The 14,572-nt window shown below is 36.3% G+C and overlaps 2 protein-coding genes and 1 long non-coding RNA gene across 4 annotated transcripts; 2 read left to right on the top strand and 1 right to left on the bottom strand.

Moving 5' to 3' along the window:
• Window positions 1-838: 838 nt before the first annotated feature.
• Window positions 839-5,858, bottom strand: LOC111491922 (TOM1-like protein 9). The gene is made up of 10 exons (XM_023141022.1): window positions 5,537-5,858; window positions 4,943-5,021; window positions 4,486-4,584; window positions 4,279-4,392; window positions 3,926-4,089; window positions 3,735-3,816; window positions 3,484-3,569; window positions 2,745-2,933; window positions 2,028-2,548; window positions 839-1,767 (listed from the first exon to the last, which is right to left on the bottom strand). Exons 1-10 carry the CDS (start codon window positions 5,635-5,637, stop codon window positions 1,127-1,129), a joined length of 2,076 nt encoding a protein of 691 aa, XP_022996790.1. The 5' UTR covers window positions 5,638-5,858; the 3' UTR covers window positions 839-1,126.
• A 2,237-nt stretch (window positions 5,859-8,095) lies between these two features.
• Window positions 8,096-12,443, top strand: LOC111492086. The gene is made up of 3 exons (XM_023141268.1): window positions 8,096-8,963; window positions 10,512-10,592; window positions 11,709-12,443. The coding sequence occupies exons 1-3, from the start codon at window positions 8,588-8,590 to the stop codon at window positions 12,128-12,130; spliced, it is 879 nt and encodes a 292-aa protein (XP_022997036.1). The 5' UTR covers window positions 8,096-8,587; the 3' UTR covers window positions 12,131-12,443.
• An 805-nt stretch (window positions 12,444-13,248) lies between these two features.
• On the top strand, window positions 13,249-14,419 carry LOC111492007. Of its 2 annotated transcripts, none has more exons than XR_002719807.1 (3): window positions 13,249-13,375; window positions 14,097-14,198; window positions 14,286-14,419. It is a non-coding gene; the product is annotated as an uncharacterized LOC111492007 (long non-coding RNA). The 2 variants fall into 2 exon arrangements; XR_002719808.1 differs by having other exon boundaries at window positions 14,270-14,419.
• Window positions 14,420-14,572: the final 153 nt, after the last annotated feature.

Genomic DNA, 14,572 nt, shown 5'->3' with positions numbered 1-14,572 from the left:
TTTTTTTTTTTTTTTTTTTTTTTTGTAACGAATATATATTATATTTCAAATGATAAAACAATTAACCATTCATCCTATTTGGATAGTTAAGGCATTTTCACAAATACGTAATCTTAATTTTTTAGCTTAAACTCACCGCTAACGGATATTATTTGCTTTAGCCTTTTACGTATTATCGTCAAACTCACAATTTTAAAATATACCTATTATGGAGAGTCTAACCCTATTCCAACCAGTGCCTCGCACCTAGACCCTACTTCAACCAATGTCTCACACTGTCCGTTAACTAGCTATGATATCATTTGGAACAGCCTAAGTTCACTGCTAGCAGATATTATCTAATTTGGCCCGATACGTAACGGACCAAAATGGACAATATCTGTTAGCGGTGGACTTGGACTGTTACATTTACTACCTATGCCTATGAGACTCATCGATTTATTCATTTAGAAATTCAGGGACAAAATAAAATTTAAGATACAATTTGCTAGCAACTATTAGAGACAATGAACAAACATATCTTCATAGTTGTATAATATCGTTCACATTAGGTACAAGCTCTCAAGACTTTACTCTTAATTTCACCAAAAATGTCTCGAACCAATGCAAATGTTGTGTTTAAAATATACACCAATAATTTTTTCTTTTATCTAACTATCATTATGCTTTATTGCACTTCCAACCATATCGACTTAATTTCTTAGATAAATAAATTCACAACTCAACTCAAATGTTAAACGTTCACATTATAATTTTCATGAAAGAAAATGCAGCAAAACAATAGAAGATACAAATGATTAATACGGATAAAGCAAAAAAAATTTATTGCTCAAACGACTAAAAATGAATCAGAGATGAACTTTACACTAAAGTTTTTATTTCAAAAAAAAAAAATGAAGGGAAAATAAATCAACAAAAGTCCAATTTTAAGGCAAGTGGTCTCCCAAGGCCTTTTCCTTTTCTCTTTTCCTTTTTCCATCCCTCTACAAGAAATATACACGATTTCAATAATACTCAAAACAGGCAACAAGAATGAGGGGCCAAAGGCAAAAGCACTACTATATGTATGCAATGTGAAACAGGGGGAGGTATAAAATAACCAGAGGAAAAAGGTTCAGCAATGATTTCACATGCTACCAGCTCTGCCAGGAGCGGACGTCGCAGGTTTGAATTTCGCAATGTCGACGAGATCCCCAAAAAGTTTGTCCTCTGGCTTAGTGACCGGCTTCATGGGAGGCACATAGGATAAAGCAGAAGTCTGAGAAGACGAACTGCTCATACTCATGTCATCTCCAACTGATAGGCCATACATTTGCTGCTCAAGATATTGGGGCACTTGTGATTGACCATGACCATAGCCATAGCTAGGGTTGTTGTATTGGTTGTTGTGGTTGCCATACATCTGCTGTTGAGGGTAATAAGGTTGTGTCATCTGATTAGCTTGCGGATGCTGTGGAGGCATTGCCATGACCATATTTTGCATGCCTGGGATCTGCTGTGGGTGCAACAACTGATGGCTCGGATTAACATGGCTATTGACGTTAGACATTTGACCACTCGTCATGGACTGGATGTACATACCTATGCCTACAACCTCATTCCCCATGGATTGAGGTCCCTGGGGATGTCCACCGAGTCCGTGTGAGACAATAACCTGAGTAGTAACCTGCATTGGTTGAGAGTAATGAGAACCTGATACTGGGCTGCCACCATCAGGAGACTGAGCTTCCCAGGGAGGAGGTGGCAATGCGCCGGTTGTTTGCAAACCTGTCACAACCAAACATCATGTAAGCCTTGCATATGTTCATGTCGAACCCCAAACAACAAAAAATTCCAAGCAAATGGAGGTGAAATTCATGCAATAACTAAGAGAAGCAACAGAACATTAGCAGAAAGAACATAGAGAATTTGTCACTCCCAGGATTGAGCACATATGGAAACACAAAGATGGAGAATTCTGCCATGTTCTAATCATGATCTAGCCTTTCAATCAGAGCCAATAATGCAAGAGCATGAGATGAAAGTACCATAGCCAGGTGAAGGGGGCTGCTGCAGTTGCTGCTGCTGCTGAGTAATTGGACCATTCCAGGGAGAACCTGGGCCCTGCATGTACATCGATTGCTCATAATTAGGCGAACCCATGTTCGTAACGTTCCCATTTGGATAAAATCCAGCCTGCGGGGAGTGAACATTTGGCTGCTGCTGCTGTTGCTGTTGCTGTTGAAATTGGGAAGCATGTGGGTGGGGGGATTGCCCACCGGGACTGATAGGAGGGGGATTTGCAGGATTAGAGGCATTGTTACCATCAGAGAACATGTCAAAAAGAACAAGAGCATTTTGATCGGATGCAGGAGGATTATTAGGTTGTTGCTCTCCAACAGGAACAAGAGCCAATGAAGTCTCTGCCTTTGGTGAATTGAAGTCACCGCTTAGCAGGTCCACACTGGGTTCAACCCTACTTGGAGGAGCTGGACCATTAGTTGAAGCAGGTGCCGGCAGCAACCCCTGGTTCAGGATTTGAGAACCTTCACCGGCATTTGAGGCAGCTCTGCATAACAATTAAACGTCAATGCACAACCAAACATAAGGCAGTCGTGACTTAAATGACCAGAATCAAATATTTAAGCATTCCATGAAACCTTACAAGCATTAATCTTGACATTCAAAAAGTTCAATCAAATACATGCAATATACCATGAATTAGCATACTGCAAAAAGAAATCAACTCCAAAAGACATAATTACTTTGTCTCAGGCTGTTTGCTGTTATCTCCAGTGTCAATAAGAGGCCGGTCTCCATCAACGTGTGCTGTAGCAGATCCAGACTTTGGGTTCTGAGCAACAGGTTTCCCAGAAGAAATCGATTCATGCCTCGCAAGTAGCCTCTGAAGATCATCATTAAGTGCAAGTCCTTGGCAAAGTAGTGACTCATCTCTGCACCAGCATTACGAAATAAACACAAATACACGCATTACATAAAATATGACTCCAATTAGCGTTCATTAATGTAGTGTAGTACAGTTACATCGAAGGATAAGATTATATGAGATTAATCAGCTAGAATTGGTGTGCTACTAAAGTCCACTTATGATGGTTTATGCAAGAATCTTTGCTATTTCGAAGGAAAACGAAATCTCAACTATTGAAGCTGGGGTTGCTAGAATCAGAAGTTGAAAATTAAACGTCAGAAGAAATCTAAAAGGCGAGGAGATGGAGGATTTTGGGAGCATATGCTAGAAATCCTGGGTGAAATAAAGCATCACTGAAAGGGACGATGGAAGAAGGCCGTTGCTTCAAGATTGAGAGCTTTCTTGTTGGATTCCTCTTTTTTAACTCCCACGTACGGATGAGTAAGGAAATGTGGACGGGAGTATGAAAATGACATCGCCAACAAAATTAATATAATGTCGTGAAGCCAAAAAAAAAAATGTAGAACATTTCTTCTATCAATAGCAGCAACTATAAGTGCGATATGAGGTCTTACGCGGTTGAGTTAACAAGGTGAACCACCCTCTGCTTGTAAGTACGGCACTGTTCAACCAAGTCAACAATAACCTCCTGCCTGATAGCCTGCAAGATGCGAAACCCCAACATTTTTTTTGGCAAGAAGAAATCCCAACGTCATTAGAGTTGAGAATCCACAGAAAGTGTGGATCAACGGAAGAATTATAAAAAAAATCCCAGTATGTCATGAGATAAACATAGTTTTGCTTTCGTTTTAAACTGCTAAAGTACCTCTTTATTCCCTGGTTCTAATGCATTAACCATTTCTGAAAGGACATCCATAATGCCACGGGCATTTTGAATTTCAGTCAGGCTGAAAAGATGGAACCAATATCAGTTTCATAGTTCCATATTAACTATATTCATAAAACAGACAAGAATACTGTGATGATGGAAAATGATAGTAAAAGAAGTTTGCCCACCTCAAAGTCGGAAACTCGGACTCCGTTGAGGTCTCAGCATCATCTTGCTGATTACGATCGGGGTTCCGCAGATTAGGAGGAAAAGATACCAACGGTTGTGTTTGTGGGGGGGTGAATACAGGCCCAGAGCTCTCAGATCTCTGGGGGAAAACTGCCCCAGCACGCTGAAACAAAGAAGGTATCGACTCGCATACTCATGTCATGATAACCAGCAGAAGATGGTGCATCCATGAGAAAATAGAACGAGATGATGCGCACACTTTTGCGAAGATGCCAGAAGTTCAAAGAATGAAGTGTTTCTAATGAATTCAATCAGCATCATTGGGCTTAAAAGAATGTTTTTCAACACTTACCAACAATTCATGGTATGCAGCATAATATTGTGGATATCTCGCCCTAGCTCCTCCAAAAGCTTCTTGCCAAGTATCTATCAGAGTCAATATCTTCTCTTTGACGCGAAAATCAGGCTATATCATGCCCAGAATTGCTGAGATGTTATTCGAGGAAAGAACGATGGGTGACGCAAGAAAGCAACAAAAACATTCTAGATAAAATCCTACCTTCTTCTTCACCATTTTTACCATCTCATGAAGAAGACCCTTCTCTGCCACATGCATATGAACAATGTCCCCACAATTCTTAATGATTGTTTCCAACAGCTAGAATGTAGAGATATGACAAAATCAAAAATCAACTTCATCATCTAAAAACATAGAATACCAAGATTAAGTTAACTGCACATTGCTTCAGGAAACAAGGTACGCAAGCTTAATAAGTGGATCAGCAAGAACAATAAACTCAAATTAGGAACTCCCTGCATTACTTTTGAATCTATATGCGTGGTACTCAACTATCAAAGAACCTGTTCTGTTTTTATGCAAAGAGAAGGTTTCTTTTACCGAAACCTCTAGCAGATACCTCTAAAAAAACTGTGCAATTAATAGAGTAGATAATGCCAATAAAGGCAATAGCCACCGATTGCATAAAATTAAAAATTAGTCAGAACTTAGGAATTACCGTCAGGGCAAGAAGTTGAACTTTTGCGTTCTTGCTTCCAAGGCGCTTCTTTATACCTTTAACAACATCCCTCGCTTGCCTGAAAATTTGCCAATGAAATAGTGAACTCCAAGCCTAAAGGTTAGAAACTTGGAAGAGAGACATGATAAATCCAAACCATCGTCCAATGAAAAAACGGAAGCATCGTCAGATTCTTCCTCATCAAGGAATCAAATTAAACGAAAACCTAATAGAAAATCCTCAGCCTTAGTCAGGAGCAAAACCGGCTGAAATTACTCATTTATTTATCGGGATGCATGAACCGTTAGTGGCTGAGTCGCAAATTATAACTTCCATTTGAATGCAGATAAATAACACAGGGAAGATGCCAATTTCCATTCGGCTTGTCTTCAATCTTCAGTTTGAAAATACAACAAATTCAAAATTCCAAAGGCAGAATTCCAGTGCTCATTTATTTTTGTGCCGAACGGATTCTCAGCAACCAAACACGAAAATAAGAACAGATAATGCAGCTTCTTCAAACTGATAAATTATTACAAAAACAAGAAAGAAAAACGAAAAACGATGAAGCAATGAATCGGATGCAATGCGTACCCAGGGTCATGGTTGAGCATATCACAGATCTCGATGTTCATAGCCCAATCTGGACCAATCAACATATCGCTCGTAGCACGCGCCACCACAGAATTCACCATCTCTCTTCCGCGCAAATAACACTGCCGGATCGGAAGAAAAAATTCCTATTCCGTCAACCGTACAAATCTCCACCGTCGACGGAAATTATTTTCCGGCCAAATAGCTGAATACACCGTCCACTCTCTCAAAAAACGCTCTCCGGCCGCGAGATCGCCAGTGACCCCACTTTCTCTCGATAAACAAACAAAACTTTCCCCTTTTCCTTATTTTTTTCTTTTTTTTCTCGACGCATTTTAGTTTGCCTTCCCATGGGCTTAGATGGAACTTCAACAGAAGGCCAGTGACATTGCGCCACGTGTAATAATACGATCCACTTTCGTTGTGTAGTACTGAGGTGGAAGCCGTCCATTCCTTCGGCTCGACCGACCTTTTCTCCATCAAGCAGTTCCGGTTCTTTGTTTAACCACTACATGGATCGCCGGCTTTTTTCCGGGAAAGTATCCACTGCGACGCACGACCATGAAACTGGCCAATCATTGCTCAACATTTTTCGGTATCTGGGTTAGCGGGTAACGGTCGGAATTAAATTAAATTTTTATTTCAAGCAGTTTTTCAAGTTTTTTTTATTATAAATTAGTTAAATTAATAAAAATATTCTTAAATTAGATACTTTTACCTCAAAAATAATTTTAAATTTTAATATTTATATATATATATATATATATATATATATATATATATATATATATATTTTAATACATTTACCATATTATTAACTTTGGATAGAAATGGTATTTTATTTCAAAAATATTCTTAAATTAGATACTTTTACCTCAAAAATAATTTTAAATTTTAATATTTATATATATATATATATTTTAATACATTTACCATATTATTAACTTTGGATAGAAATGGTATTTTATTTCAAAAATATTCTTAAATTAGATACTTTTACCTCAAAAATAATTTTAAATTTTAATATTTATATATATATATATATTTTAATACATTTACCATATTATTAACTTTGGATAGAAATGGTATTTTATTTCAAAAATATTCTTAAATTAGATACTTTTACCTCAAAAATAATTTTAAATTTTAATATTTATATATATATATATATATATATATATATATATATATATATATATATATATTTTAATACATTTACCATATTATTAACTTTGGATAGAAATGGTATTTTATTTCAAAAATATTCTTAAATTTTTTATTTTATTTTTAAAATATGCTTAAATTAAAAAAAATGTTATTAATATACTTCTATGTTTTAAAAAATATCCATGAAAGGTTAGAGATAGCATTAACATTTTTATAAAAAAAATTTAAAAAGTTTATACTGTCAATATATACGAAAACCATTTATCTTATTACTGTTAATATTATTTTTTAGAATTTATAGATACTTTTAAAATTAGATGGTTCCATCATATGATAAAGATAAATAAACCCGTTTTAAAAGTTAATAATTTAAAAATCCAAAAAAAAAGTTTGGGTATTTTTTAAATGATATTTTTATTATTTATTTTTTAAAATATTATAGAAAGTCTTTTTTGAAAGAGATTAATATTTAAACAGTTTCTACATTTTCTTGCGCTTTTAGGTTTGAAACTCTTAAAAAATAAATAAAAAAACTTGATGGTCAACGTAAATAATCTACTCCATTAAGTTTGCTCTCCACGTGTATATTTTTCATTGGTGGTTAGTTTAGTAACATACTTTTAAACAATAACTAGGGCACGCACTAATTCATATTCCGAAATTCCAAACCATATTATGGGAATTTATTTATCTTAAAAATAAATAAATAAATCCTTATTATCGAAATCCATGAAGCAATCAGTTGTTGTCTTTCAAGTATTTAAATTTATTTTTTGTATTTTTAATAATCTTTAATTGAAAGATGTAAATGAAAAATAATTAGATAAATTTTGGAAAGAAAAAAAAGTCGATAGATTAAATATATATAAGTCATAAATAATCAATCATTCTAAAATTATGAACCTAAGTCTATGGTTAGTAAATACTGTCCACTTTAACTTGTTATATATGACAATTAGCATCACGGTTTAAAAACGCGTTTACCAACGAAAAGTTTTCACACCCTTATAAAAAATGTTTTGTTTCATTCTCTAACAGATGTGAGATCTCACAATCCACTCTCTTGGGGCCAATGTCCTCGTTGGCTCACTTGTCGAGTATTAGGTTCTGATACCATTTGTAATGATTCACACTTATCACTAGCAGATGTTGTCCTCTATGACTCATTATATATCGTGAAACAATTCATAAATAAATTTTTTTACAAAAAAAATCTCATCAAAAGTCAACAAAAACGACCAATCATCAACTATAGAAAAAAAAAAGATTTATCTCTATTTCTACAATTTTGTATTTTCTGTATCTAATTCAAAGTCTCGACCTGGAGTATTTTTTTAATTTATTTATTTTAATAAAAAGGGTAATTTCCATAGTTTTTCTTTTAAGAAAATACTAATAATAACAATAAAACATTAACGATGCGGTTGCCGGAAGTCGCCGATCATTGCACACAGAACCGCCAAATCCCGAATATCGTGCCACATTTGTTGGCGATTGTAAATTGCAGATCTAACCTGTAAGCTACGCTACCAGTTCACCACTTTCTTTCTTTCAATCTCTCCAGTAAGCAAGCATTTCCTCGTCCACCGCCATTTCAATTAGGGTCCATCGGAGATCATCAGAAGGTTCTTGAACCAAGATTGAATTTCAATTTTCTTTTCGGGAAACCACAATTTATTGATATTTCGCCAAAGCTTTCTGCTAAGTAGTTGTAATTACGGTACTTATTCGGGCTGGATGTACATCGATGGTTCGTGTGATCCATTTTATATGCGAAATGTGAAGATTTAGGGTTCTGAAAAGTAGATTTCTGTTCAGTTAGGTATTTTCCTGATTGGTGTTGAGTTCGATTTTGCGCGACGAAGATTTTTCTTTCTGGCTCGAATGGAAATTATTGGAGACGCGCTTCGCCAGGCGTTCATGCCGAAGCACGAGTATGAGAATCTTCGCGAAGAAGAAAAGGCTTGGGGCAAGATTCAGAAACCGCTGGTAATGGCTTTTGTGGTTTTGATAGGGCTCGCAATCCTTGTATGCACTACTATCAGTTTGAAAATAGTCTTCCCCGGCGACATTGGAAATAGACCGTTCTGCAGTGACAGGAGGCTTCAGCCTCTCCCTATGAACGGGAAAGGAGGCGATTCTGATCATTTTGTTGGAGCTTTTTACCTTACCAATCAAGAAATCGTGGACTATTTTTGGATGCTCGTGTTCATCCCCTCAGCATTCGCATTTCTTGCATCGGTTGTCTATCTTATTGCAGGTAAGAAAGTCTTTCTACGTTTTAAGCGTTAGCAGAAAATTTTGATTCCGAGATTTTTAGATTCTTTTGTTCAATCAGTAAGATTTTGACTCGTTGCGAGTGAATTGGACAACAGAGGACTTGTTCTTGATTATAAAAGATTTTGACTTGTTGCTCGGAGAATTAGGGACTTCAATTTGATTAATTTCTGTAATGGGTTAAGACTGAGACTTGGCTAAGAGATTCAATGACTTGTTACCATATAGGATAAATTAACAGTTATTACCTTCGAGGAAGCTTATGGAAGAAAGGCTGGATGATTTCCTTCAAGGCAATATGTCGTGAAAAAACTTAGTCATCACGATGTGATTGCTGATGACCAAGGACTATTGATTTGCAATTATTTTAGTATTAACGTTTCTTTTTTGCTATTTGAATTAGAATTCTTTGACTGTTTATTTTTATCTTTACATCAATGGTTACCCAGCTATGCACCAATCCTGTACCCTAATTACATCTACACTTCCATTTGATAGAACCATCATCTATATTTTAGATATAAACTTCTGTTGTGTTGGTGGCTTTTCCTTACACCTGTTGAGGGAGAAATATGCAATTACTTTAATAGTAGGGTAAGCATTGGTTGTGAGATCCGACATCGGTTGGAGAGGGGAACAAAATATTCCTTATAAGGTTGTGGAAACTTCTCCCTAATAGACGCATTTTAAAATCGTGAGGTTGACGGCGATACGTAACGGGTCAAAACAGACGATATCTGCTAGTAGTGAGTTTGAGTTGTTACAGATGGTACCATAGTCAGACACGACACTGGGCGGTGTGCCAACGAGGACGTTGGGCCCTAAGGGGAGTGTATTGTGAGATTCGACATTAGTTGGAGAGGGGAACGAAATATTCCTTCTAAGTGTGTGGAAACTTCTCTCTCGTAGACACATTTTAAAACTGTGAGGCTGACGACAATACGTAATAGGCCAAAGCGGACAATGTCTGTTAGCAGTAGGTTTGGGCTGTTACATTGTTACTGTAAATATAAGTCTGCCTAGCTTTTACTTTATCTATGGTCTTAGCTGTTTAGAGTTCTTTCCTTGTTAATTTTGTTATGCATTCTTAGGATAAAAGAGCTTTTAGTTTCATTTTTTCTTTATAATCGAGCCTCTTGTGTTCCGAGTCACTACTCAAATGTTTGTACCGAAACTTCGTTTGGAGAGTTTAGATTTATTGACCTCTATAGCTGCGTGTTTGCAGATTGGTTTGTGCTACATTCTACCTTAGAAACAAAGCTCTGGAAATGTTATATTCTTAACTTTTAGATGACTTGCCGATTACGGCAGTCAGAGACGAGCTAATGGAAGTCAGTGTTGATCCCTATAATGGGTTGACTTTGGATCATTTAGTGGGTACCATATATTTGTTATCATGATGTACACAATCAGACTTCAGACCTTCCTTTGTTTGAAATCTACAAATTTATTTTGTTTTAAGAGTGCAATTATCACTAAAGGTGTTGGGTTACTTTCTACCATCTTCTGAATCAATTAACTTATATTGCAGGCATAGCTGTTGCTTATTCTGCTCCAAGTAGACACGGTTGCTTGAAGGTAGTTGAGAATAGCTACTGTGCATCAAGGAGAGGTAAAGCCCTATCTTATCTCCTTATCAGCTTTTGTAAGTCAACATGTCATTTATTATCGTTAATTATGGATGTTATAATAGAAGGAATTATGTTAGTTTAAAAGCTTTCAAGTTTGGATTTTGCTTTGCTGCTTTATTGAATTTTCAATGCCTAAAGAAATTTTATTTTTCTATTTGGTTTATGTAGTTATTTTTTGAAATAATATGAGATTTCATACTTCCTTTTGGTCTAAAAATGCATTGTCTTGTCCCCTGCTTGGCTGGCTTATTTTATTCCGTCTTCTTCTAGTTTTGGTTAATTTGAGGGCTTGATGCTTTTCAGTTTTCTGGTTTCTCTATTGTCTCCCCTCTTCTTGGTGTAAGGGCAAAAGCAACCCTTCCATTTCATCCGCAACTTATTTTCTTGTTAAATATAATATGATAAAAAGTGTCCCACGTGATTGTCAACGCGAGCATAGCTCAATCATGATTGACATATACTGTGAGATCCCACATCGGTTGGGGAGGATAAAGAAGCATCCTTTATAAGAGTGTGAAAACCTCCTCCTAGTAGATGCGTTTTAAAAACTTTGAGGGGAGGCCTGAAAGAGAAAACCCAAAGAAGACAATGCCTGTTAGCGGTGGATTTAGGCTGTTAGAAATGGTATCAGAGCCAAATATTGGGTCATGTGCCAGCAAGGAGGTTGAGCCCCGAAAGGGGGTGGACACGAGGCAGTGTGCCAGCAAAGATGTTGGGCCTTGAAAGAGGGTGGATTGGGGGTCTCACATCGATTGGAGAAAGGAATGAGTGTCATCGAGGATACTGGGCCCTGAAGGGGGTGGATTGTTTGTGAGATCCCACATTGGTTGGAAAGGAGAACGAAGCATCCTTTATAAGGGTGTGGAAACCTCTCCCTAGCAGACGTGTTTTAAAAACCTTGAGGGGAGACCCGAAAGGGAAAATCCAAAGAGAATAATATTTGCTAACGGTGGACTTGGACCGTTACATATACTCTTTCCTCGAAGTTGGAGGATTAAATCTTCATACCCCAAAACAAATGTCGTACTAAGAAAAAGTGTTAGTCTGTACATGTTCAAATTTTCATTTATAGATTTATTTTATGTGGCTATTTGTAGGTGGCGTTCGCTGTCTTACCATCCTAAATGTTATTTTTGCCATCATATTTGGCCTCTTGGCACTATTTCTTGGTTCAAGTCTTCTCACCTTGGGTGGCAGCTGCTCTGTGCCCCTGTTTTGGTGCTATGAGATCTCATCATGGGGTCTAGTTATTCTCTATGGAGGAACTGCCTTTTTCTTAAGACGAAAAGCAGCTACAATTCTCAGCGAGGGAGACCTCGGTGGAAGAAACCTCGGCCTGGAAATGTTGGTAGCAAATCCTTTGGAAATCTCCCCGGATGTCGAAAGGCGTGTCAATGAAGGATTCAAAGCTTGGATGGGATCTTCTCTCTTATCCTCTGATGATGAAGATGAACTTGATAGCTACGATGAAGTAACATCCCATACGAACCATGCTAACTCAAACAGGCACATTGTGTGATAAAATTTTCCTTCGATACAGGTAACGACAGGTAAATTTCGGTTCGTTGAGGATCCGTTGCAGCCATATAAAGATATACTCGATACCGATTACGGGGATTGGATGGGAGGGAGGGAGTGGCTGTTTTTGTTGAGATTTGGTTTCATCATCTGTTTCCATAATCTTCATAACTTGTGAATAGTCTATAGAATTGCTCGATTCTCTCCTTGCACTCTTTTGAGGAGCAGAGTGATGAAAGAGCTCGTTGAAACTTTCTCCTTTTAGGTTTTATTTAACTTTTCTCTGTAACCATCTTTTTATGGCTTTGTTTCTATCGCTTAGCACCTTTCCTAACTCCATTAAAAAAAGGTTTTTTTTTTTTTTTTTTTTTTTTACTATTTTTCTTTTTTAATCTCATCCCTTAAAAGATTATTTTTATCATAATGTATTCCATTAATGCTTTGATGCTTTGGAATTTATTTAAAAAATCCGGGAGCATTCATGAGTCGACTATCCCATGAAGACATGGTCGAGAAGTATCATGCATGGTTGTCTCTTGTCATTTCTTTCTCTTGGTCTCACCCAATAAGTTTTGGCTCCCGACAAACTAAAGAAATTGCTTCTTCTCCGGAAAAAGAAGTTCACGACCTATAGGTCTTCTAGCTCCATGTAGCATTGCTTCATTGGACTTTTGCCCATTGTGGAAAATTTTTCACAGCTATCTCTCGTAGGAGTTTGGGCCGTGTCTTAGTCTCGGGATGGCTGATTATCCTCTCGAACCAAAGTTTATTGTTTTTTTTAGCTAGTTAATGAGATTCGCCAAATTCCATTGACATTTTCTAAGCTTTAAAATTGAAATTACAAATTTAATTCATAGACTTTAGTAGATACTTACGGCCTTAACATTCTGCTAAAATTATTGTGAGGTTTGGGAGTATTAATAAAATTAAAATCATAGTATGAATTATATGAGTATTATTTTAATACATTTTCGGATGTTTGAAATAAACTGAGATATTTTCGCTAAAAAAATTTCAAATGGGCGTCAGGTTAAAAAAAGTGAGTATAAAAGGCGTGTTTTAACTGAGATGAACTGCCGTTTCCGAACCGTTGTGAGTGTGGGTTGTCAGAAGACGGGAGGTTCTCTGATGGACGTTTTCACAAGAGTTCGTCTCTACTTCTCTCGATGCAGATTTCTGGAATTTTTGCAGTTTCAATTTCAATCTCTGCTTTCTTTGTTCGTACGAGTTCATCTTCGTGATGCAGGTTTGCATTATTTCGCTATCTCTAAATCTGATCAAATATGTCTCCTCTGCTCGGTTGTGAATACGCTCCTCCAATAGGACTAGGAGTTTAGATTCTTTCTTTTTTTTTTTTTTTTCTTTTCTTCCTAGCTAAATCGTTTTTGTTTTCCCTTTCCTGTCTCGTTTCTTGATTTATTTTCCTATTTTCAACTTCAAATCAGTGGAAATTGAAAAATAAGTGAGATAATGTGGATTTATTGTGCCTTAAATTTGATGGAAGACGATCGTAGTCATCTTTCTTTATTATTCTACCAAGATTATTGAGTGCATGATCCTTATCGGATTGATTTCTCTGTTCTTTTCTCCGGTTCTAGCTGCTTGATCTAAAGTTTGCCTCATCTGAAAACAACAACAAAACGGCAGAAAAACGGAAAGGTTTTTTACTGTATATTTAGGTGGATTCTCTCGATATTCTCTCTTCAAATCGTTACTAGTTTCGTTAATCCGAATGTAGAAGAAGAGGCAAAATGTTAGTGTTTCTACCAGCATCTTTTGGTCAATGTCCATATCAATACTTTCATTTAAGAGTACGTAAAATCTGCAGAAGTCAAAAGCAGTTTATGAGATGCGAATTTTCTAGAATTAATAACTTCTACTGCTCTTTCGATTTCTCCATGAAACCATAACTGTGCTCTTCTGCGGTATACTATACGAATTTATCACAACTAATTCATTTTTTGTAGTTCGCTAATAGGTTTTCATTTTTACTACTGGCGGTCGTTTATGACAGATCTCATTGTCTGGATCCAATTGACCTCAATTTTGGTGCCATTACTTGCAAGAAGGTAAGCCTTATAAACTAAATGATATAGCTATATTTGTAATTCTATCAAATGTGATTATAATGCAGCAGCAGCCATTCGAAATTTCAGCTAAAGGAAACGAACTGAAAGTCATACTCCGTTATGGCTGCCCGGTGGAGAATTGGTGAAAATTTACAGGTAATGAACTTCAACCAAGTATTTTTCCTTTTTACACTTTTTTTTTTATGATATGAACAATTATTTATTTCTTTGGCCATAAGCCTCAAATATAAAATCAATTTTATTCCTCTTTTTTTTTGTTGCTAAATAATAATAATTAAAAAAAAAACTACAAAATATGAAATATCATGTCTACTGTATATGCATTTAATTACATGAATGTCATCTTCTTTATT

The sequence above is a fragment of the Cucurbita maxima genome, unplaced genomic scaffold (assembly GCF_002738345.1).
Source record: "Cucurbita maxima cultivar Rimu unplaced genomic scaffold, Cmax_1.0 Cma_Scf00017, whole genome shotgun sequence".
Lineage (NCBI taxonomy): Eukaryota > Viridiplantae > Streptophyta > Magnoliopsida > Cucurbitales > Cucurbitaceae > Cucurbita > Cucurbita maxima.
The sequence above is the reverse complement of the archived record's forward strand: the minus strand, read 5'-3'. Positions and strand labels throughout refer to the sequence as shown.